Source organism: Eriocheir sinensis, chromosome 38 (genome assembly GCF_024679095.1).
Source record: "Eriocheir sinensis breed Jianghai 21 chromosome 38, ASM2467909v1, whole genome shotgun sequence".
Classification (NCBI taxonomy): Eukaryota; Metazoa; Arthropoda; class Malacostraca; order Decapoda; family Varunidae; genus Eriocheir; species Eriocheir sinensis.
Window position 1 is genome coordinate 1,101,717 of NC_066546.1, and position 24,526 is coordinate 1,126,242.

At 42.5% G+C, this 24,526-nt stretch overlaps 1 protein-coding gene across 5 annotated transcripts in view; it reads right to left on the minus strand.

Moving 5' to 3' along the window:
• Positions 1 to 24,526, minus strand: part of LOC127008518 (uncharacterized) — a 117,144-nt gene that overhangs the window by 27,330 nt on the left and 65,288 nt on the right. For all 5 annotated transcript variants that reach the window (XM_050880636.1, XM_050880632.1, XM_050880633.1 and 2 more), the window contains 2 exons: positions 15,882 to 16,583; positions 4,895 to 5,041 (listed from right to left, as the gene is read on the minus strand). In XM_050880636.1, coding sequence (XP_050736593.1) covers positions 4,895 to 5,041; positions 15,882 to 16,583 — 849 coding nt within the window. The remainder of the gene's footprint in view (positions 1 to 4,894; positions 5,042 to 15,881; positions 16,584 to 24,526) is intronic.

Genomic DNA, 24,526 nt, shown 5'->3' on the forward strand with positions numbered 1-24,526 from the left:
TTTTCATGATTCTTTCATTACTCAGAGAGTAGTTCCCCGATATTTGTCTACTGCTCTTACCAAACTCCATCACGCTACACTTCTCTGTATTGAATGTCATTTCCCATTTGCGTGACCATTCGCTTATTCTATCGAGATCTTGGCTCAGGGCTACACAGTCTTCTTCATTAGCCACCCTCCTCATTATTTTAGCATCATCAGCAAACATATTCATATAGCTTGTCACCCCTTCTGTCATGTCATTAATATACATTACAAACACAATCGGAGCCAGCACCGATCCTTGGGGGACTCCACTCGTCACTTCCATCCAGCTTGATTTATTATTCCTGATTACTGTTCTCATTTCTCACTTCATCAAAAAGTTCATAATCCAATCCAATATTGAACCACCCAGACCTCCAACATGATTAAGTTTCCATATTAATCGCTTGTGTGGTACTTTATCAAACGCCTTCTTTAAGTCCAGATACACACAATCTGCCCAACCGTCCCTTTCCTGTATTATATCAATTACTCTTGAATAGAAGCTGATCAGATTAGTTACACAAGACCGTCCTCCTCTGAATCCGAATTGGCTATTTGTTAATATACTGTTTTCTTCTAAATACTCCACCCATCTGTGTGTGTGTGTGTGTGTGTGTGTGTGTGTATTTACCTAGTTGTATTTATTTACCTAGTTGTGACATACGAGAAAAGAGCTACGCTCACGCTGTCCTGTCTCCATATTCACTCTATTCCAACTTTTCCTTAACCCCTTCACTCCGACGACGCCGACGTCGGCATCCGACGGGCATCTGACAGTGTCACCTCTTCTATTCCGTTTCCTCTCAATCCCCTTCTAAACCTCTTATGAGGAAATGGAAGAGGATTAATCCTATTCCATTTTCTCTTGACTCTTTCCATACTGTGACGCCGACGTCAGCGTCACGGATGGAAGGGGTTAAAATCATGAATGTTTCTTGCACAAACCACCTCCTCCTCCAGTCTATTCCATAGCTCAATGCTTCTGTTTGGGAAGATAACTTTTTCACATCTCGCCTACACGTGGTCGCCCTTAACTTCTTTCCATGTCCTCTCGTTCCACATACACAGGTCCTCTCTGTCCAAATGCTCCACCCCACTCACCACCCTGTACACTGCTATCAGGTCTCCTCTTTCTCTTCTTCTCTCCAGGGTTGTGAGCCCCATGCTATTGAGTCTCTCCTCATAAGTCCGATCTCTAAGTTCCGGAACCATCTTAGTTGCCACTCTCTGCACCTTTTCCAGGTTCCTCATGTTCTTCTTTTTGTGAGGAGACCAGACCACTGCTGCATACTCCAGCCTTGGCCTTATCATTGTAACTATTATTTTCTTCATCATCTCCTCGTCCAAATACACAAATGCCATCCTTATGTTCCTCAGCAAATTCAGAGTTTGTCCCGTTATCCTGTTGATGTGTTTGTCCGGTGACATGTTCTCTGAGACAGTCACTCCCAAATCTTTTTCTTCCACTCCTCTGCATATTATCTCACTTCCCATTTTATAATCATATTCACATCTTCTACCACTCCGTCCACCATATCATTTATATAAACAGCAAACATTATTCGTGCCAACACCGAACCTTGCGGGACTCCACTCCTCACTGGGCACCACTTGGAAACCCTGTCCCTGATTGTCGTCCTCATTTCCCTGTTAGTTAGGAAGTCCTCCAGCCACTTAATCAGTCCCTCACCCACTCCACCCCTATTTTTAGTTTTCCAAATTAGTCTTCTGTGCGGTACTTTGTCGAATGCCTTTTTCAAATCCAGGTACACTCCATCCCCCCAGCCTTCTCTCTCTTGTATTAAATCTGTCACCCTTGAGTAATAACACAAGTTGGTGACACAAGATCTCCCTCTCCTGAATCCAAACTGGCAATCCAAGATAATTTTTTCACTTTCTAAGAAATCCGACCTCTCGCATATCATCGCAACCACACAAGTGAGTGATACCGGTCTGTAATTTAATGGGTCCTCTCTCTTTCCTCCCTTAAAAATTGGTACTATATTCGCTCTCTTCCAATCCTGTGGTACCCTTCCTTCACTCAGGGAGGCACTCACTATGGAGTGCAGTTTCTCTGCAAGTTGCTCACTACATTCTTTCAAGATCCACCCTGATACTCCATCCGGCCCTGTCGCCTTTCTTACATCCAGCTTGTTCAAGCTTTCCTTGACCTCCTGCGCCGTTAACTGTATCTCCTGCATAACCCTTCCTCTTTCCTGGCCCGGTGGTTGTACGAATTTGTCTTCTTTTGTGAAAACTCTATGGAAGCTGTTGTTCATCACTTCTGCCATCTCTGCTGGGTCCTCATATGTAGTTCCATCCATTTTCAGTTTATCAATTGTTTCTCTATTCTTTAATTTGCCGTCCTCATGTCTATAGAAAAGTTTGGGTTGGTCTTTGCACTTGTCGATTATATCTTTTTCATATTTCCGTTTTTCTTCTCTTCTAAACTTTGTATATTCATTCCTTGTTTGGTTGTAATTGTTACACGAGTTGATTCTTCTTCGTCTCCTCCATCCCTTCCAAGCTTCCTCCTTTCTCTTTCTAGCTGCCTCGCATCTTTTGTTAAACCAATCCTTTTTACCAACATCCCTTTTGGTTACCTTAGGGACATATCTAGTTTTGGTTTCCTTGTAAAGCTTTAAAACCTCCTCCCACTTATCCTGTGTACTCTTGGCTTTGTACAGCTCACTCCAATTTGCATTTTAAAATAAGTTCTCATGCTAACAAAGTCTGCCTTACAGTAGTTACTTCTCCCAATTTTGTGATCCTCTTTTCGGTCAATCGTTCTCTTATCTTTTACTTCAAATTCCACAACTGCCTGGTCACTCTTTGCTATTGGACAATCTCCTTTAAGATTTTCTATTACTTCCGGCTCCTTGCTAAATACCAGGTCTAGTCTTGATGCCTCGCCTTCTTTCCCGAATCTGGTATGTTCCTTAATCCACTGAGTCAGTACATGTTCCATTGCCAGTTGCAGGAGTCTTCCTCCCCACGATTCTTCTGTTCCCTGCGTCTGCCAATCCTCCCATTCCACCTCCATGCAATTAAAATCACCCATTAAAATTATTCTCTCACCCTCTCTCAACATTCCCTCCAGGCAACTCACCGTGTCTTGTATCATTTGTTCATATTCTCGGGCCTTCCATGCATTGGTTCTTGGTGGCACATACCCTACAACATACTGCCTCCTTCTTCCTTCAGCACCCACAATTTTCACTTTCAGTACCTCTGCCAAGCCTTCACCCTCAATCACCTCCTCCACCCTAATGCCTTTCCTTACCATCAACATCAAACCTCCTCCCTGTTTTCTCTTTCTGTCTCTCCTCCATATATTGTATGCACTTTCTCCAATCCCCACCACCTCAATTGGGTCACACAACTTAGCTTCTGTCAGCCCCACAATATCAGGTTCTCTGTCTCTCAAATAGTCGTTAAACTCTATCCACGATGACATTATTCCATTGATATTCGTATAAGACACTTTCCATCCTTCCTCCTTTCCTGTTAGATTCTTTCTCTCCTTCCTCTCGTCACCATGAACCACTTCCTCACTTTCATATCCATTACTCTCCAAAAAAACTCCTTCTTCTCTTCTTCCGATCTCTTCTCATTTAAATCACGAACCTCACCTTTAAGTTCATTCAACTTGTCTCTCTCTTGTTCATTCAGATCTTTCCTCAGCCACATCATTTTGGTGTCTTCTTCTCCCGCTAGCTTCCAAGCTCCTTCCCAGTTCCTCTTCTGCTTCACTCTGTACCTTGAATCGAATCCTAATTGGTCTATCTCTTTCACCATTGTATTTGCCAATCCTTTGACAGTCATCTTTTTCTTTCACCAGGTCTCTTCCCTCTTCTTGTACCCTTTGCACAATTTTCTTCACTACATCTTTCAAGTTGTTTTCCCTCGCAGATTTGCTTGGGGTCTTCTCTTCCTTGACCCCGAACACAAAGACGCTCTTCTTTTTCTCCACCGTGCCTCTTACCAGTGCCTCATTTTCTTTGATTATCTTCACCACCTTCTCAGCCATCCATCTCCTCCAACTGCTCCTCCACAATCTCCTTAAAGCTCTGTACACTCCCACTCTGCACCATCTCTCCACCATTGTCAACTTTCTGTTCCAAATTCTTAACTCTTTGCTCCACTTCCACTTTTTCATCCCTTCGCTTCTCCTCCCATTTATTCCGCTCCTTATTCAACTTTTCCACCGAATCCACGCTTTCCTTTATCCCCTCAGAGCATTTTATCAGCTGAATCTTAAGCTCCTCCACTTTCGCTTCTAGATCACTTATCTTTCTCTTGTCGTCCTTTCTCTCCCTTCTCAACTCACTCACCATATTCATAACCACTTCAAAATCACTCTCCAACCTTTTCACTCTTCTCTGCAATAATCTATTTTGTAACTCACTGTTCTTTTCCTCGAATCCCGAAAAAGCAGCCACTAATTCTTGTTTACGTGATGGCGGCGTAAACAGCCTAATCTCATTCTTGGTATGGTTTTCCATTTTTTCTTCCACAATCCACAAATATAACACTTTCTCCTCCTTCCCTCCTCCCAACCTCTTTCCGGGAACAGCACCAGTAATGCCCTCCCCTGTATGTCACAGTTTATAAGTAAAATAGGCAAAACATTAAAAGTCAAAAAGTTAAAAAGTTAAAATCCCTCGGGGCTCCGTCCTCCCACGTCCTCCCAGCGCCAGTAGGGTAAAATAGGTAAAATGTTAAAAGCTAAAAGCTAAAAAACTAAAATCTTCCAGGGCTCCGTCTCTCCCGTCCACACAGATCGACAGCTGACCGACGTGTGTGTGTGTGTGTGTGTGTGTGTCTGCTAACTAGAGATACAAACGAGGCTGATGTTGTAACTTACACACAAAGTTGGTGGCTCCGTCAACCCTTCAATACCTCTCTCTCTGGCTGGGGTTGGGTTGGGCTTCAGGGCAGCTCTGGCCACTGTTTCATGGGTTGCCTGGACTCTCTGGGTGGCCTCTAATACTACATGCAGTGCCTCAGTCATCTGAAAAGCAACAGCCCCTGTTGTAAATGCATATCAAAAGTGGTTCCATAAGCATCAATGTGAATAATATTAATACATACTTAGCAGTATTAGTATTGGTTTGAATTATTCCTATATTTGACACTGTCAGCATCAGCATAAATAATAAGAATTTAGAATTCAATGTTCATAATTTCAAAATTTGACACTGCCAACCTGTGCATCAAAGAGGAAAAGGGTAAATGGACCTGGGAGTGTTGCTCCAGGATACTCTGCTACAAGAAAACACATTAACAAATGTATAAGCCGTTAACGAATATAAGAATGGCATTTCACATCATGGATGAAGAGATGATGAAGAAACTAATAGTAGCCATGATTTGTTCAAGACTGGAATATGCGGCAGTAATATGGTCTCCACACAAAAAGAAGCACATACACAAGGTCAAAAGAATCCAGAGGGCAGCCACCAAGGCAGTCCCCAGCCTGGCGGACTTAACATACCAAGAAAGATTGGAAAATTTGGGGCTGCCATCTCTAAGGGTGCGGCCACACTGCATGCAATGTGCTAGGAGGGTAGACGGTAGCGGGATGCCTATAGTATTTCCACGTGAAACTGGCCGATGGGGTAGTGGCGGCTGCGGCCCTGCTCTGCACCCACACCTTGCCCAACACTCTCAACACCTCTCGCTTCCTCTCATATGTCAGCTGTTTACTACCTTTAAATGAATTTAATGAAATAAATGGATAATCCAATAAGGTCATATAGTGTTAAGATTGTTTTCTTTTCAGGATAATAACAAAGATTTTGTATACATACCACGACACTTGACAACGTTGGAATACAACATTGTCAAGTGTCGTGGTATTTATACAAAATCTTTGTTATCATCCTATAAATGAAACAATCTTAACACTGTATGACCTTATTGGATTATCCAATTATTTTATTAAATTCATTTAAAGGTAGCAAACAGCTCACATATGAAAGGAAGCGAAAAGTGTTGAGAGTGTGGGGCAAAGTGCGGGTGCGGAGCGGGGCCACAACCACCACTACCCCATCAGCCAGTTTCACGTGGAAATACTATAACGGGTAGAGGCAAGCGATGGCGTGTCCACATCGGAAGAGGGAAAATCGTGCGGGAAGTCAGTCATTCTTTAGGTTATGGTGACGCCCACTCGGTGCAATGTCATTGTCAAAATTCTCAAGAAAATTGCTTCTAAGTGAGACTGCCTCTGAAATTAGGTGACCTGGATGTCAGCAGATCTTGCTGGATTCATGACTTTAACAAGCAGCAAGAAAGACGTGGTGAATTCAACAATGTGTACTGTCAAGCTTGCATGTACGACGATAAATTTTGAGTATCTACGGATGACTCCTGGAACATTCAACTGTTTGCTGAATGAACTGGAAGTGCGGCTAACCAAAATGATAACCAACCTCAGAAAATCACTGAACAGTGACTGGTCATAACACTGAGGTAACAAAATGTTTAAAGTAAATCACAACCACGTATACATAGTGTACTGTACAAATTTATTTAAGAGAGTAAACAAACCTGTTAGTGCAATGTAACAGTACTGCTGAATAACACCTCAAAACTAAGTGACAAAAAAAAAAAAAAAAAAAAAATAGCACTTATTATTTCTTCACTACTCATGTCTGAGCTGGTGTAGGTGCAGATCGCCTGGTGTCCCGCTAGCCAATGAGCGATTTTAACCGAAAGAAAGTTGGAAAGTTTTGTTTAGTCGGTGCAACATCTGTGGTTGTATGCCGGAGAGAGACAGATGGGGAAGGAATTATAGAAGAGAACAGATACCAGGAGACGGGACACAACCCTCAATTAATACCTGGTACCCATTCACTGCTGGGTGGACAGGGGCGTAGGGTATTGAAAAAGCTGCCCAAATTTTTCCACTCCGCCTGGGAATCAAATTCAGGCTTTCTCGGTTGTGAGCCAAGTGTGCTAACCACTGCACCACGAAGCCCCAATTTTAACTGACATGTGGGTTTATGCAGCTGGGAGGGTAGCGGGTAAGCTTAGAAGGAGCCAGCTACCCGCGTCCGGTATGGCCACTCGTATTAGATAACGTGTTTTTTCTGGCCTCTGACCCGCTAGGCATCCTGCTACCTTCTACCCTCCCAGCAAATCACATGCAGTGTGGCCACACCCTAAAAGAAGAGAGAGAGGTGCCAATGCCACTATAAACACTTGCCTGCGCCACAACAGGTTGGGCCATATCATCAGGCCCCTCCAAAAACAAGCCTACATGATGTACATTTTCTGAGATTTCTGTTAACCTGCGAAATCAGTTGTCCCCGTATGGCAGTGTTCTGATGTTTTACCAAAAATTGGTCACTTTCCATTATCAATCTCACGGGTCTGCCTAAGCCAGTAGGTTTAAATTTATGAGCATTTGCTTTATCCATCCTTCCTCTTCAATTTGTTACAAACAGTGTTGAGTGAGTCTTGCTAGCAGGCAGATGTGTGAGGTGTGAGCTCCAGGAACTGCTGTGTCGACAATGGTTGGCAGAGCCAGGAGCTTGAGGGATTTGTGTTGCGTCTGTGAAGAGTTTACAGGCTATTGGATGCTGTTTGTGTCCTAAGTTGTGCCATGTGAAATGTGTTCATCTGACAGGAATCAAGCAGGATAATATACATAGACTAAACTAGGTGTGTTCACCTTGCCTCCACAAAGCATCTCTGGCTACCAATATTGTGGAAAAATTGTATGAATTTAACCCGGCAGCGTCAGTGGGCCCATTTTTGGGCTCCTGCAAGTTGGTCCGCTAAAACAGCGGACCCAGTTTTGGGCTCGGCCCAAAACGCCTAGTTCGAGCTAACTGTAGGCGATGGCGGCATAGAGCAAACCACCATGCATGAACTAGGTCATTGTGGTGGGTGATTGATCCTGAGGTGGACTTATTTGTCATAGGTGGTGCTGTAAGGTCATGGCAGACTGAATTAGCTATCCATACAGTAATCACTTATCAAATTCTCTAAAATAGACAACAAGCGGCTCTCGGCTAGATGCCACGTGTCACGAGAATGTTTATTTTGTAACAAACACCACCCAAAAAGAATGGAGTTTGAGTATAAGTAAATATATTTAACGGCTTTATGGTTATGAGAGGAGTACTCTGATATACGCTCCATGCCCTTTCCTTAGTCTCAAAATGCAGTGTAATGTTGCCGTTTCTCGGCCACTTCTCGGCTTTCCCATAGCCGAAGCCCACGGGTTAAGCAAGAAATATCAAAAGAAATATTAGTTATGAAAGAAGTTGAATCTCGGGCAGTGTGTGAAGAAGGAGTTGAGTGAGGTGGCTGGTGTGCTTCACGCTGAGCAAGCAGAGTCGACTGGCGCCAGTTGAGCTGACGCAGCAAAGCAGAGGAGGAATGTAAAGAAGCATCTCCTTGTTGTCAATGCCTCTGATCAAGATGAAAAGGCTAATGAGATGAAAATGAAGTTTCCCAAGGCATTCAGATCACTGATACAAGATTCATAAATGGAGGCAACATTATTATGAACTCTGATGAAGAGAATATAAGGAATGAAGCAGCTCAAAAATTGGAAAATGTAGAGCAAGTTAGCACAAAAAGTGTGGGAAAATTAAGGCCAAATATCATGATTTGTAATGTGCATAAGGAGGAGACCGGGGATAAGATAAGTGAGACACTGGTAAACAGGAATGAGTTCCTACGCTCGATTCCAGGAGTTGAGGGGAAAACTGAAAAGATTTTTAGCAAACAATGTACTATATCTTGAAATGTGACCCCAACTGTTAGAGAGTTGATTCACAAACACCATGAGAGATAGATACCATGCAATTATGTGTTATCACTGTCAGAGGTACAGCCATCTTGAGGCCAATTGTACTGCCAAGAGCAATGGAGAAGCCCCAAAATGTTACAAGTGTGCTGGTGATCATAAATCAAAGGATTGCACCATGGCTGAAAAGAAATGCATAAATTGTGTGAGGTACAAGAAACCTGAAATTAACCACTCAGCGAATGACCAGTGTTGTGTAGTTCTTCAGACTGAAATTGAGAGAATTTGTAACATAACCGATCATGGCTATTAATTGGTGCTTGAGACTCAAAGAGAATTTGTTAAGGTTCAGTGAGTTGGAAATAATTGTTGGATACTGAATTGTGATACTATTAAGAAAATATCAGATAAATGGAAAATGAAACAAAGGATATTTGTGATACTATAAGAAGAAAAGATATTGGTATAAGTACAAACCTAAACATGTCCAAGTGACTATGATGATCCCAAGTTTATTAAAAGGACATCAGAAGGCTATTTATGAAAGCAATCAAGACTCACTCATTCACTACACTCGACACCACTACAAAGACCCTTCATTACCCTCATATTCTTAACCTGATAACCCTGAAGGGTGGTGGGATGCACCCTCAAGGGCCTCAGTATCACTTCCACCATGACCATAATGAGATTGATCTACACTTACTGGATGGCCACCAAAGTGAGGTTGCACAATAACGGGGCTCAGCCTTCCTGATAAGACAAGGGGTTGGAGTTCAATGCCATTGATGTCACTGTCTTCACCACTAACACCACTTTCGAGGTTTGAGAAAGTCACTTCAGCTCTCTCAACTGCACTCACACTGAGAGCTCTTTTGGGAGCAAGAGGAGGCTTAAGAGAAGTTAAGGTCACTGGCTGTGGACACTTGGGTGCGGAATCAGACAAGGAAGATACAAAAAAACTTTCCTCCTGCCATTGTTAGTCACAGAAACACTGAGAATGGCACGGAGGAGTTGTGTGGCAGTCAAGGAGTCACGCTGGCCCATAAAGCCCCACGCAAACTGCAAAATTATGGCGGAAAAGGGCAGACCGGAATAAAAATCAATCAAAATTTGTACCTTCAGCCTATACAGCGCAGGGGTAACTTTTGACATTTTTGGAGTGAAAAACGTGCGTGTTATAAGCCGCAAAATACGGTACATCTGGTTACTCTGTTCAGGTAGTCTTTTAATTCAAGCTTTTTTTTTATACAAGTCTGTTGACATCAGTGTATGTTAACAAAAGCCTTTTCTTTCCCTTTTCTTCCCTATTGTTGTGTTTTTTTTCTTGTTCTCCTCTTCCCTCTTCGTGAACCACCACCTCATCACTGTTACACTCTCCAAAACACCTTTTTCTGACTCTGTTCTTTCTTCATATCTGTGCTTTGCTTCTTAACTCTTTCCTCTATGCTCATATTTTTCCTTATGTATGTGTCTTTATATTTGTCTATACCTTTTAGTATTCCACTTCAACTTAAAATCATCTCGGCTGCCGTTTGTGACTGTAACTTCATTGTTTGGTCTATTTTTCCCTTCCTCATATTTTCCTAGTCTCGCCACCTCGTCCACCTCCTCTGTCAGCCTTCCGGCATTTTCATCAAGGCTTGTCAGTATATCTTTTACTTTGTTGAATTCATCTTTTTTTTTTCTCTGTGCCCTCATTGGGATTTTCTCTTCTTTAACACCCATGATTATCACACTCTTCTTCTTGTCTGCCAATTCTTGAACCAAGTTTTCCTTATTTCTCATTACCTGGACAACCTCACGCTCCATCTCCACTTTTCTTTCCCTTTCTTGTTGTTCCAGGATTTATTTAAAGCTTCCATTCTCTTCTTCATTTTCTTTTTTCCATGCATTTATTTTGACCAACCATTTTCTTAATCCTATTTTCCACGTCTACTTCACCTTCACCAGTTTCCTTTACCCTTTTCAATATTTCTTCCTTGGCCACTGCCTTTATCTTGTCATCAATGTTATCCTATCTGGCACTTCCCTTTTTCAGTTTTTTTCATTCTCCTCCCTTAGTTTTTGAGCTTCTTCGCTCCTTGCTACCAATTCCTTTCTCAGACCATAGACAATGTTTATATATTTCCTCAAATCTTCCCTTACTCCCCTTACCTCTTTCTTTGAATCCTCTACCTCATTTTCCAGTCTTCTCATCCTGGGGAATAGTCCTGGTGTAGCGTATAGTCTCGTCCCTTTGTTTTAATCAGTCCACTTTGTTTACAAGCACACAGCAGTGGATGAATTTCAGCACGGTACCGTGTCTATTGTCGACTGCTTGCTATACAAGGGCAGCAGATTGTCTCATTTATCACATTTACCAACATACAAGGGGTGCAGATTGTCTCATTTATCACATTTACCAACATACAAGGGGTGCAGATTGTCTCATTTATCACATTTACCAACATACAAGGGGTGCAGATTGTCTCATTTATCACATTTACCGACATACAAGGGCAGCAGATTGTCTCATTTATCACATTTACCAACATACATGGGGAGCAGGTTGTCTCATTTATCACATTTACCAACATACAAGGGGTGCAGGTTATCTCATTTATCACATTTACCAACATACAAGGGGTGCAGGTTGTCTCATTTATCACATTTACCAACATACATGGGGTGCAGGTTATCTCATTTATCACATTTACCAACATACATGGGGTGCAGGTTATCTCATTTATCACATTTACCAACATACAAGGGGTGCAGGTTATCTCATTTATCACATTTACTGACATACAAGGGGTGCAGGTTATCTCATTTATCACATTTACTGACATACAAGGGGTGCAGGTTATCTCATTTATCACATTTACTAACATACAAGGGGTGCAGGTTATCTCATTTATCACATTTACTGACATACAAGGGGTGCAGGTTATCTCATTTATCACATTTACTGACAAACAAGGGGTGCAGGTTATCTCATTTATCACATTTACTGACATACAAGGGGTGCAGGTTATCTCATTTATCACATTTACTAACATACATGGGGTGCAGGTTATCTCATTTATCACATTTACTGACATACAAGGGGTGCAGGTTATCTCATTTATCACATTTACTGACATACAAGGGGTGCAGGTTATCTCATTTATCACATTTACTGACATACAAGGGGTGCAGGTTATCTCATTTATCACATTTACCAACATACAAGGGGTGCAGGTTGTCTCATTTATCACATTTACCAACATACAAGGGGTGCAGGTTATCTCATTTATCACATTTACTGACATACAAGGGGTGCAGGTTATCTCATTTATCACATTTACCAACATACAAGGGGTGCAGGTTATCTCATTTATCACATTTACCAACATACAAGGGGTGCAGGTTATCTCATTTATCACATTTACTGACATACAAGGGGTGCAGGTTATCTCATTTATCACATTTACTGACATACAAGGGGTGCAGGTTATCTCATTTATCACATTTACTGACATACAAGGGGTGCAGGTTATCTCATTTATCACATTTACTGACATACAAGGGGTGCAGGTTGTCTCATTTATCACATTTACCAATATACAAAGGGTGCAGGTTATCTCATTTATCACATTTACCGACATACAAGGGGTGCAGGTTGTCTCATTTATCACATTTACTGACAATTTTCAGGAAAATATCACAACATTACCATTTGGGGAGAACTGATTTTACGTAACATCCCCACCCTTTGGGAGGTAAGGAGTGGGGAGGTGGCGACTGAGTGATCAGGGTGCAGATGTGGTGAATTTTGGGTCCCAAGTTCAAGTCCCGCCGAGGCTGGCCATTTTTTAAGCTGCCATCGAGTGGCGGAATGCACTCTTTAACAAGTGTTATGTGCAAGATGTGAAAGTATGATAAAAACAATGGGTTGAACATTTAGAAAAGGAAAACATGATAAATGAAGGACAGTTTGGATTTAGAAAAGGGAAATCGTGTCACTAACTTACAATGTTTCTACTCAAGAGCAACAGACTTGGTGCAAGAAAGAGAAGAATGGGCTGATTGTGTATATCTAGATCTGAAAAAAGCTTTTGGCAAGGTTCCGCACAGAAGGTTACTCTGGTAACTACAGAAATGGGGAGGAATGGGCGGTAGGTCAACGAGTGGATAAAGGATTACTTAACAGGAAGAGAAATGAGGACGGTGATTAGAGAAGAGAAATCAAATTGGAGGAGAGTAGAGAGTGGAGTTCCTCAAGGCTCAGTTCTGGCACCAATAATGTTCATAATATATATAAATGATATGCCGACAGGTATAAAAAGTTATGTGAGCCTTTTTGCAGATGATGCAAAGTTAATAAGAAAAGTGAAGACAGAGGAAGACTGTGAAGAACTGCAAAAAGACCTGGATAGTGTATAGATGGAGCCAGTTATGGGAGATGGAATTTAATGCAAACAAATGTCATGTTATGGAAATGGGGAAACAGTAAAAAAAAGGCCAAGGAAAACATACAGGAAAGGAGAAGAAAACTTAAAAGTGGTACATGAAGAAAAAGATTTGGGAGTAACGATGCAAGACAATATCCCCAGAAAAGCACATAAACAAGCTATTTGGAGAAACCTGCAGGATGATGCAAAATATAAGGGTATCATTCCATTATATAGATAAGGAAATGATGAAGCAAATAATAACAACACTGATAAGACCAAAACTTGAATATGCTGCAATTGTGTGGTTGCCTCACAAAAAGAAGGATATCAGAAAGTTGGAAAGGATACAAAGAATTGCAACTAAAATGGTCCCAGAACTCTCAAATATGACGTATGAGGACCGATTGAAGGAGATGGACTTGACGACATTGGAACAAAGAAAGGAGAGAGGAGATATGATCACACTGTATAAGTTGGTAAATTAAGTTTGATGAGGTGGATAGAGATGATCTCTTCTTTACTGTGAGAATGCAGGGGCTGAGAGGACATGGAAAGAAACTTAATAAAAGAACCTATTTGAGTGACCTGAAAAGTATAGTTTTCCACACGGAAGTGTTGACACATGGAACAGCTTGCGGGAAGAAGTGGTGGAGGCGAGCAGTGTCCATCAAATGAAGGAAAGGCTGGATGAATGTAGACATGGAGACGGGACTATTAGAGCTTAGCTCAGGCCCTGTAGACTTTAAATAGGTAAATACATGTTGCTATGAAGTGTGTCTTAGAAGGGGAGTGCATCAGAGAGCACCGGAGGGCGGCATGAGCCTCAATAGGTGTCGCTTAAAAAATCCTGCCTGTGTCATCAGAGGACTAAGGGACATTCACCAACAGTCCCCTAAAACTGAAGTCTAAACAAGCAACAACAACCTCAGCCACCATAGGCAAACTTTTTTTGTTTTCAGTTTCCAAAAATTCCCCAAAATTTCCCAAAATTCCCATGGAAAGTTTTCCAGTTCAAAATTCCTGGGAGTTTTGCAACTCTAGTGCCATTAACACACACACTCAGCTGACACTGATACAAAGACTGGCTGTGGCATCAACACACTCACCTTCCTGGCTGTGGCATCAACACACTCACCTTCCTGGCTGTGGCATCAACACATTCACCTTCCTGGCTGTGGCATCAACACATTCACCTTCCTGGCTGTGGCATCAACACACTCACCTTCCTGGCTGTGGCATCAACACATTCACCTTCCTGGCTGTGGCATCAACACATTCACCTTCCTGGCTGTGGCATCAACACACTCACCTTCCTGGCTGTGGCATCAACACATTCACCTTCCTGGCTGTGGCATCAACACATTCACCTTCCTGGCTGTGGCATCAACACACTCACCTTCCTGGCTGTGGCATCAACACACTCACCTTCCTGGCTGTGGCATCAACACATTCACCTTCCTGGCTGTGGCATCAACACACTCACCTTCCTGGCTGTGGCATCAACACATTCACCTTCCTGGCTGTGGCATCAACACATTCACCTTCCTGGCTGTGGCATCAACACACTCACCTTCCTGGCTGTGGCATCAACACACTCACCTTCCTGGCTGTGGCATCAACACATTCACCTTCCTGGCTGTGGCATCAACACACTCACCTTCCTGGCTGTGGCATCAACACATTCACCTTCCTGGCTGTGGCATCAACACACTCACCTTCCTGGCTGTGGCATCAACACACTCACCTTCCTGGCTGTGGCATCAACACATTCACCTTCCTGGCTGTGGCATCAACACATTCACCTTCCTGGCTGTGGCATCAACACACTCACCTTCCTGGCTGTGGCATCAACACACTCACCTTCCTGGCTGTGGCATCAACACACTCACCTTCCTGGCTGTGGCATCAACACATTCACCTTCCTGGCTGTGGCATCAACACACTCACCTTCCTGGCTGTGGCATCAACACACTCACCTTCCTGGCTGTGGCATCAACACACTCACCTTCCTGGCTGTGGCATCAACACACTCACCTTCCTGGCTGTGGCATCAACACATTCACCTTCCTGGCTGTGGCATCAACACACTCACCTTCCTGGCTGTGGCATCAACACATTCACCTTCCTGGCTGTGGCATCAACACATTCACCTTCCTGGCTGTGGCATCAACACATTCACCTTCCTGGCTGTGGCATCAACACACTCACCTTCCTGGCTGTGGCATCAACACATTCACCTTCCTGGCTGTGGCATCAACACACTCACCTTCCTGGCTGTGGCATCAACACACTCACCTTCCTGGCTGTGGCATCAACACATTCACCTTCCTGGCTGTGGCATCAACACACTCACCTTCCTGGCTGTGGCATCAACACACTCACCTTCCTGGCTGTGGCATCAACACACTCACCTTCCTGGCTGTGGCATCAAAACAATCACCTTCCTGGCTGTGGCATCAACACATTCACCTTCCTGGCTGTGGCATCAACACACTCACCTTCCTGGCTGTGGCATCAACACATTCACCTTCCTGGCTGTGGCATCAACACACTCACCTTCCTGGCTGTGGCATCAACACATTCACCTTCCTGGCTGTGGCATCAACACACTCACCTTCCTGGCTGTGGCATCAACACATTCACCTTCCTGGCGGTGGGGGTGGTACACTCACCTTCTTGGCAGCATCAGCGGTGACATCTGCCACTTCAAGGAGCATTCCCTGGGTCTCCTTTGTACTCTGCTCCTCTTTATCAGTGCATTTGTCAGCATTATCAATGGCTAAATAAGCTGCCTGTGGTGAGTTGATCTTCCGCAGGGCCTCTAGTGCAGCATTAAGCTTTTGTTCTCCCGTCTTGACCACCTCGTTCTTTGCTGCCACCTTTAACTCATTCTGCTGCACGAGCACCCTGGCACTTCTGCTCTCATCAATTACAGTCTGTAGGCTGTTCTCCAGGTGCTGCTGCTGCTGACACCAGTCTGCCAGGGTTGTCTGGAACTTACCCAGCTGTGCCTGGACATCCTGGCAGGTACTTATGGCAGTCAAGACTTTTGCCTCCTGCTGCTGCAGCAGAGAACTTATCTTGCCGCTGCGACACGGGGGTTCCAATTGGCAGTCAGTTGCTGCTGCTGTTGCAGCTACTGCTGCTGCTGCTGATGATGAATCCTTCAGTCTCCATAAAAGGTCTTCCACAATATAATTCACAGGGAATTGTCCCCCTTTGGGTACAGCGTTGCTGATGCGGCAGGTGGGGCAGGTGGCATGGCCCTTATCCACAATGCCATCGATGCAAGTCGAGCAGATTGTATGTCCACAGGGCATCGAGCGTGGCCGTCGCACAGTCTCGTCATAGCCCGTCAGGCACACAGGACACTCCTGAAAGGTTTGGAGAAGGATCATGATGAGCAGCAACACCCTTGTTCCCAGGATGCCTTGAAAAAAAATGGAGGTCAGCTGAGTTAAGGGGGGCGTTCAATGAAAATAAAAATATTGCTCAAATCTCCCTGAAACTGTTACAGGGTAAGCTACAATATTATGCAGTATTCCAGGCCAAGTTTGAAGATTATAGGATCATTATTTATTTTCATGAAAATTTTTCATAAAAATGTTCATTTTTTTGCAATCTTTAAAATCTATCTCCTTCCTCATAAATGATCAAATGTCAACTGGCTTTATACCACTCAATAACACAATCATTCCTTACCATTATCAAAATTGGATTTTAGATTTTTCTTTTTCATGTCGTACTAAATTTTGCTATATTTTTTTTCGTTATTAATGTTTCACGCATTTTGGGGGGGTAAACATGCTTCGCAAACAGCCTATTGTATACTTCGGTCAAATGCTAAAATCAAATTGGAAATAAGTTAAAACCGTTTTAGAGGAGAAAATATTCCCCGGAAATGAAGAAAATGTTACGAGCAGATAAAGTTTATTAGTCATACAAATGTACAGTCGCGATATGAAGTGATGTCGCCGTATACGTTTATTTTCGATCATGCAAGTATCGTTATATATTTTCAAGAGTACCATTATTTTCCTGTATCTTCATCATAACCTGACTAAATATATTTTACAAGCTAGAAAGAAAATAGAAAAGAAATATTCAGTGATGTCTTACAAAGAGTTGTCGAAATATTTTGACACAAAGTGTTTTCGTTCACCAAGGAACAAGTCAAATGAAGTCCAAATATCGACATATTACTCAAACAGAAAGTAAAATTATTTTTTCATGATCATTGTTGACAACACTAAATCTAACATATGCACAATGTATAGGACATGCATAATTAGTCGATATCCAAAACTAGGATGGCGTAACTTATTTAATTTATACTCTCGTATGATGATGACGTCATCGCCTGCGCATCATTTTACTATACCTATTATTCAGCCCTGACTCACTCTTTGCCTTTCGCAGTCAACATAACGATAACAAAAGCTTTCCGTGGACTTCTAATGCATGATAATGATCAAGGGAAAATGCCCACAGCCTATAACTACCGAGGGATAGTCGGAGATGGAAAAATAAGAATAAATAGCTTCAGAATAGTTGTGTTTTGTAACTCCAAGCTCACTCTTTGCCACCAATCACAAACATCATTGCCTTTCTTGGTCAATATAACGATGACAAAAGCTTCATGTAGACTTCTAATGCTTGGAGGTGATCAGTGGAACATGTCCACAGCTTATAAGTGCCATAGAATAATCGAGGAAGGTGGGGAAATAAGAATATATGGCTTTGAAATGGAGGTGGTGGTCGTGGTGCAGGAGGGTAGGCTAATCGCAGCGTTGCCAAACATTAGGCTATGGTCGAGTGTTCGTAGAGGCGTCTGGAATTTTGATAGTTCAGATAATTATGGCAACCCTACCTATGAAGGCATTCTTCATTCATCATCATTACTGAGCAATGTTACTATATATTTCAGTGCCCATGCTTATAAGAAGTGCCATCATAGTGAAAAAAAGGTGTTTAATGTGAAACCTTATTATTTGATCGTTTCTTAATCAATAAAATGCAAAGTAATGCCAGTAACTGTCCATTCGCTTCGTGTCATACTGTGCGTGTGTATTAATAACTGCAGAAGACAGTTCATGGAATATATATATATATATATATATATATATATATATATATATATATATATATATATATATATATATATATATATATATATATATATATATATATATATATATATATATATATATATATATATATATATATATATATATATATATATATATATATATATATATATATATATATATATATATATATATATATATATATATATATATATATATATATATATATATCGCTAAATCTGAACAACGTATAACAACTGTTTTGCAAAGATAAGCACACGACGTGAACTAAATCATTTCAAGGTTGTCTTCAGCACTGAAGACAACACATGACATTCGCAGTCGCATTTTTTAAAACAAATGAATGTATAATTGTAATGCAGGTACTGCTATGTTATTTTACCGTGTTTTACATCACAACGTATTATAAATTATCATTAAAAGGGAACATTATAACATAAACAACAAATACAAATCACTTCCGTTACCTTCAAATGCTTCCGTACGAAACATTTTGAGAGCGGCGACATTGCTTCATATCGCGACTGTACATTAAATGCATGCGGGGGAGGGGGGGGCTTTAACGGTGTTTTAAGACGTTTTCAATGCTCAGATCATGATAATAGTTGCCATCTTATTCCTCTAGGCCACAGTTATCTCTGATGCGAGTTCTGAGAAAACGGTAAATTTCAGCCATATCTGCCTGAACGCCCCCTTGAGGAACAACAGAAAAGGTCGCACATTGTGGTCAACCCATAACCTGCCATTCTGTGGAACACCATCTCCCTCTAACCTTCTCCTTCTTTCTATAGCCAAAATAAAGGTTTTTGAGGCCACTGACAAAGATCTCAATTCTGTTCCCTCAACTTTCTATCCTAAATTTTACTCCAAGACTGGAAGCTGCATCTATGGAGGCAATATTACCTGCTCTCATGTGCAGAACAGATTTTTCAGAATTTTCTACTTCATTATCATTCTATCAACCCATACAGTGTTGGCAAATATGACACCTTGTGATATCGCCAGAGCCGGCCACATCTTGATTTTTTTTTTTTTGGCAAAACCAGTCTTAACTCTTTTGTTGCGCATGGCAATTTAGGCGACTATCCCCTCAGTCGCTCTCGGGCAGCCCAGCGGGGGGAGGGGGGTCTCTTTTGACCTCTGTATCTTAAAACCTATTCATCACAGTTAAATAACAAAAACACCATTGGAAAGAGGAGGCTAAGATCTATAGGATTTGGTTATGTATGCCTCTCCTGCAAACATACAATCATGTTCAGAGGGTGTTGCCAGTGAACACTTATGTCAATGCGTGCGCGACGGTCAGCCATATTGAGGGAACTGCGGAGATCTCTTCATGGGTTGCTGGCAAGGTAGTATTGCCAGCTGCAAAATTTACAACTATTTGGTCAAAGAATCAGTCAGGTGATAGGTGAAGTTATGCAAAAATTCCGCTATATTGGACAAGAACATCCACCAGTTACTCGTTCATAGATTTTCCGCGCTAGGCTGATATGATTTTCCACCAAATTTAGTGGAAATATCACTGAATTTGCAATGCTGTGGGGTGAGAAATATTGTTGGAACACTCTCATACGCGGGAAATTTGAGTGCGACTGGAACTCGCAGCGAGGATTTAGCACCACCGGTAAGTTACGCTAGTCCTCGCTGCGAGTATTTATGTAATGCCAGTATTTAACCCTCTCGTGCACTGTAAGTTTCCAATAAGTTTCTGTTCCACTCACCAAGCATTTCTCAGGCCCAACCAGCCCATTTTTTGCTGCCGCGATACTTTACATTCCCGGACGTATTTTACCCTCACTGTTATATCGTACCCCAATAAATTTGGTATCAATGGCTTCATAAAGACTTGTAGTAGAACATGCACAAATAAAAGTAGAGAAAAAAAAAATATATATATATATATATATATATATATATATATATATATATATATATATATATATATATATATATATATATATATATAAGCAATATAAACTCGTTTCAAGGCTCCGTATAGAGTATTGTAGACAATAAATCCTAAGTAACAACTCTTCCCCACTCGCTATCTCAAAATTTTGTGGGCCAACTTTTTTAGCCGAATATGTGTTTCAAAGCGGAATTTAGTGAGGATTCTTATGGTATTCCTAAAATCCTCATACGCCTATTAGTTCCTGAGTTACTTCAAGAAAACTGTATTTATTTCCACTCCCGTCAGAGTAGGCTAACAACTAAAAATCGCTCCACGCTCCTTAGTAAGGTTGCCATATGTTACCATTAAGAAACTTGTCCCAACAAATGACGCTCCAAATTTGACGCACTTCCACCAAAAACTTAATTTTTAATCAATTTTTTAAACTTTTAGGATGCGTTTCGCGTCATCGTGCGCGAGAGGGTTAATTAAGAATGGAAAAATAGAAATTAGGGAGGAAAAAGTAGGTTAAGTATTATAAGTAAATATAAGTATCGCCGGAATCCGTTACCGCGTGGAATGTTCCAGTCTCACACCGAGAGGCCTATCCCCCTCTCTCCTTGTTACCCCTGGTGTCCGCCAGACATCACGTGGCCTGAGTCAGACAAGTCCCTTACCGCCAAAAGTGCTGAGTGGCATCAGCCCCATCGTCCCTGTCCCCCCCTCTCTCTCTCCAGCCACGTAGTTCCCGCTGCTTCTAGAAGATTCCTTGCTCCGCCTCTTATGCGGCAGACGCAATTGACCGAGATGCCATGCAACACCTTATCAATTTACCTTCCCATAACTATTCAACCCATTGGTAGATTTTTTGCCACGTCAAGTGTGGGCTCGACCCCTGCCTGCATTTAAGTCACTGACAAGGGGGAAGGATACGTGGACTCACTCCCCTCCTTGTCCACAAACACACACTAACACCACACTCCCCAAGCCCCGCCCCCACACTTCCGCTTGGAGGCCCGTCATTGCCGTTCACCCGTCCCTATATAAACCGGAAACACGAGACACTCAGCCTCGTGACTCATCTTTCCTCCTCTGATCACAGGTATGTGCCTTAATCCCCCCCCCCAAGTGCTCTTCACCCCTCCCCTGAAGTGAAAAAAAAATCTTGCTCCCCCAGCAAGTAAACTCGTCCCTTACTCACTAGTATAAGAAGTAGTCTCCCAATTAAGTAACTGAAAGTTGAATAATTCATTTTTCCATGTTTACCTCTCTCGTGACTCATCTTTCCTCCTCCAATTACAGGGTCGTTGGTACACCGGTCACTGGCCACGACACACACACACACACAACCACCCACACAAAAAGACGAATTCGTACAACTATCAGGCCAAGAAAGAGAAATGGTTATGCAGGAGATAGTTAAGTGTGCAGGAGGTCAAGGAAAGCTTGAACAAGCTGGATGTAAGAAAGGCGATGGGGCCGGATGGAGTATCAGGGTGGATCTTGAAAGAATGTATGTAGTGAGCAACTTACAGAGAAACTGCACTCCATAATGAGTGCCTCCCTGAGTGAAGGAAAGGTACCACAAGATTGGAAGAGAGCAAACATAGTACCAATTTTTAAGGGAGGAAAGAGAGAGGACCCATTAAATTACAGACCGGTATCACTCACTAGTGGGGTTGCAAAGATATGCGAGAGGCTGCTTAACCCTTTCACTGCTAAACGCTCACAGCGAGTGTTAGGCATATTTGCTGGTGGTGCTAAACGCTCGCTGCGAGCTCCAGCTGCACTCAAATCTCCCGCGTATGAGTGTTCCAACACTATTTATCACAACACAGGATTGCCAATTGAGTGGGTTCTTCACTAAATTTGGTGGAAAATCATATCAGCCCAGCGCAGCAAATCTACAGATGAGTAACTGGTGGGTGTTTTTGTCCAATATGGCAGCATTTTTGCATAGCTTCACCTATCACCGACTGATTCTTTGACCAAATAGTTGTAAATATTGTAGTTGGCAATAGAACCTTGCCAGAATCTCAAGGAAAGATGTCCGCAGTTCCCTCAGTATGGCTGATCATCCTGCATGCACTGACGTAAGTGTTCACATTCATCACTCCCTGAACATGCATATATGTTCGCAGGAGAGGCATACATAACAGACTCCTATAGATCTGGGCCTCCTCTTTCCAATGGTGTTTTTGGTTTTTAGTTGTGATGAATAGTTTTTTGAGATACAGAGGTTAAAAGAGACCCCCATTGGGCTGCCTGACTGCGCCTGAGGGGATAGTCACGTCCTGTCCCCCACGCAAGGAAAAGGTTAAAAACAGGTGGTCGGATTTCTTAGAAAGTGAGAAAATTATCTCGGATTGCCAGTTTGGATTCAGGAGAGGGAGATCTTGTGTCACCAACTTTGTGTTATTACTCAAGGGTGACAGATTTAATACAAGAGAGAGAAAGCTGGGGGGATGGAGCGTACCTGGATTTGAAAACGGCATTCGACGAAGTACCGCACAGAAGACTAATTTGGAAAATTAAAAATAGGGGTGGAGTGGGTGAGGGACTGATTAAGTGGCTGGAGGACTTCCTAACTAACAGGGAAATGAGGACGATAATCAGGGACAGGGTTTCCAACTGGTGCCCAGTGATGAGTGGAGTTCCGCAAGGTTCGGTGCTGGCACCAATAATGTTTGCTGTTTATATAAATGATATGGTGGACAGAGTGGTAGAAGATTTGAATATGATTATAAGATGGGAAGTGAGATAATATGCAGAGGAGTGGAAGAAAAAGATTTGGGAGTGACTGTCTCAGAGAACATGTCACCGAACAAACATATCAACAGGATAACGGGACAAAGTATGAATTTGCTGAGAAACATAAGGACGGCATTTGTGTATTTGGACGAGGAGATGTTGAAGAAAATAATAGTTACAATGATAAGGCCAAGGTTGGAGTATGCAGCAGTGGTCTGGTCTCCTCACAAAAAGAAGAACATAAGAAAGCTGGAAAGAGTACAGAAAGCAGCAACTAAGATGGTACCGGAACTTAGAGATCGGACGTATGAGGAGAGACTCAATAGCATGGGGCTCACAACCCTGGAGAGAAGAAGAGAAAAAGGAGACCTGATAGTGATGAACAGGGTGGCGAGCGGGGTGGAGCATTTGGACAGAGAGGACCTGTGTGTGTGGAACAAGAGAGAAATGAGGGGACACGGAAAGAAGTTGAGGGCGACCATGTGTAGGTGAGATGTGAAAAAGTTTAGCTTCCCAAACAGAAGCATTGAGCTATGGAATAGACTGGAGGAGGAGGTGGTTTGTGCAAGAAACATTCATGATTTTAAGGAAAAGTTGGATAAGAGTGGATATGGAGACGGGACAGCACGAGCGTAGCTCTTTTCCCGTATGTCACTACTAGGTAAATACAACTAAGTAATACACACATATTACCCCTTATGATTCATCATCTCCCTCAAGGTTGAGTAACTTTGCCACCTCTCTATAGCGAAGAGAAAACCTGTGTGCGCCCCCTAGGGCCGGCAGAGACGGGAGTCGAGCCTTACTCATCGCTATAGACCGTGTCGTAACGTTAGTTCCCCATGAAGTAGTCATTGTTCTTCTGGTAAATATGAGAAGTTAGGAGGTAATTGTAATATGTCCAGGTTCTCGTGGTTGAGTGGCGTTGCTAATGTGAGTTCCTCACAGTATCGTTTTCCCGGTATGGTTATTCATCCATAGGTTCTTGCATTTCTCATGAGTAAATCATTTCTTTGTCTAACACCGCGAGTCAGTAGAACACAACAGGGGCGGAATTCACAAACATACTCACTAACTACGAACTAACATAACCACGCACTATTGATTTAGCGACCAACGTTAGCGTCAGATTCACAAAGCAAACCTTAGATGGTAGTTAGAGGCGCGCTAAGTCAGCGATGCCGATGACTGGTTTATGACGTCATTGGCCTTGCAACGAATCACAAGCATGTTCACAAAACCGTCTGCCAATCGTAGGGAGGCCCCTCAAGCTGCCGCTCCAAAAGAACCCATTCTCTTTTTCCATTTTCTTCCTTTTAAGGCAAACTGTACTAAATTGTAATCAAGGGACTTAATTATTTCGTCGTTTGCTGCACATTAACGTCAAGGTAACTCTGCTGTTCGATGTCTTGTTATCTAAGAACATGCTTAAGGGGAAGAAAAAGAAGATAAGGAGGAGATTGAGGCAGGAAGAGGGCAAATTAAAAATAATGTGGCACATATATACCAAGGCAGACAAGGACGGAAGGAAGGAACAAGGAAAAGTTAAGACTGTCTTGCCATA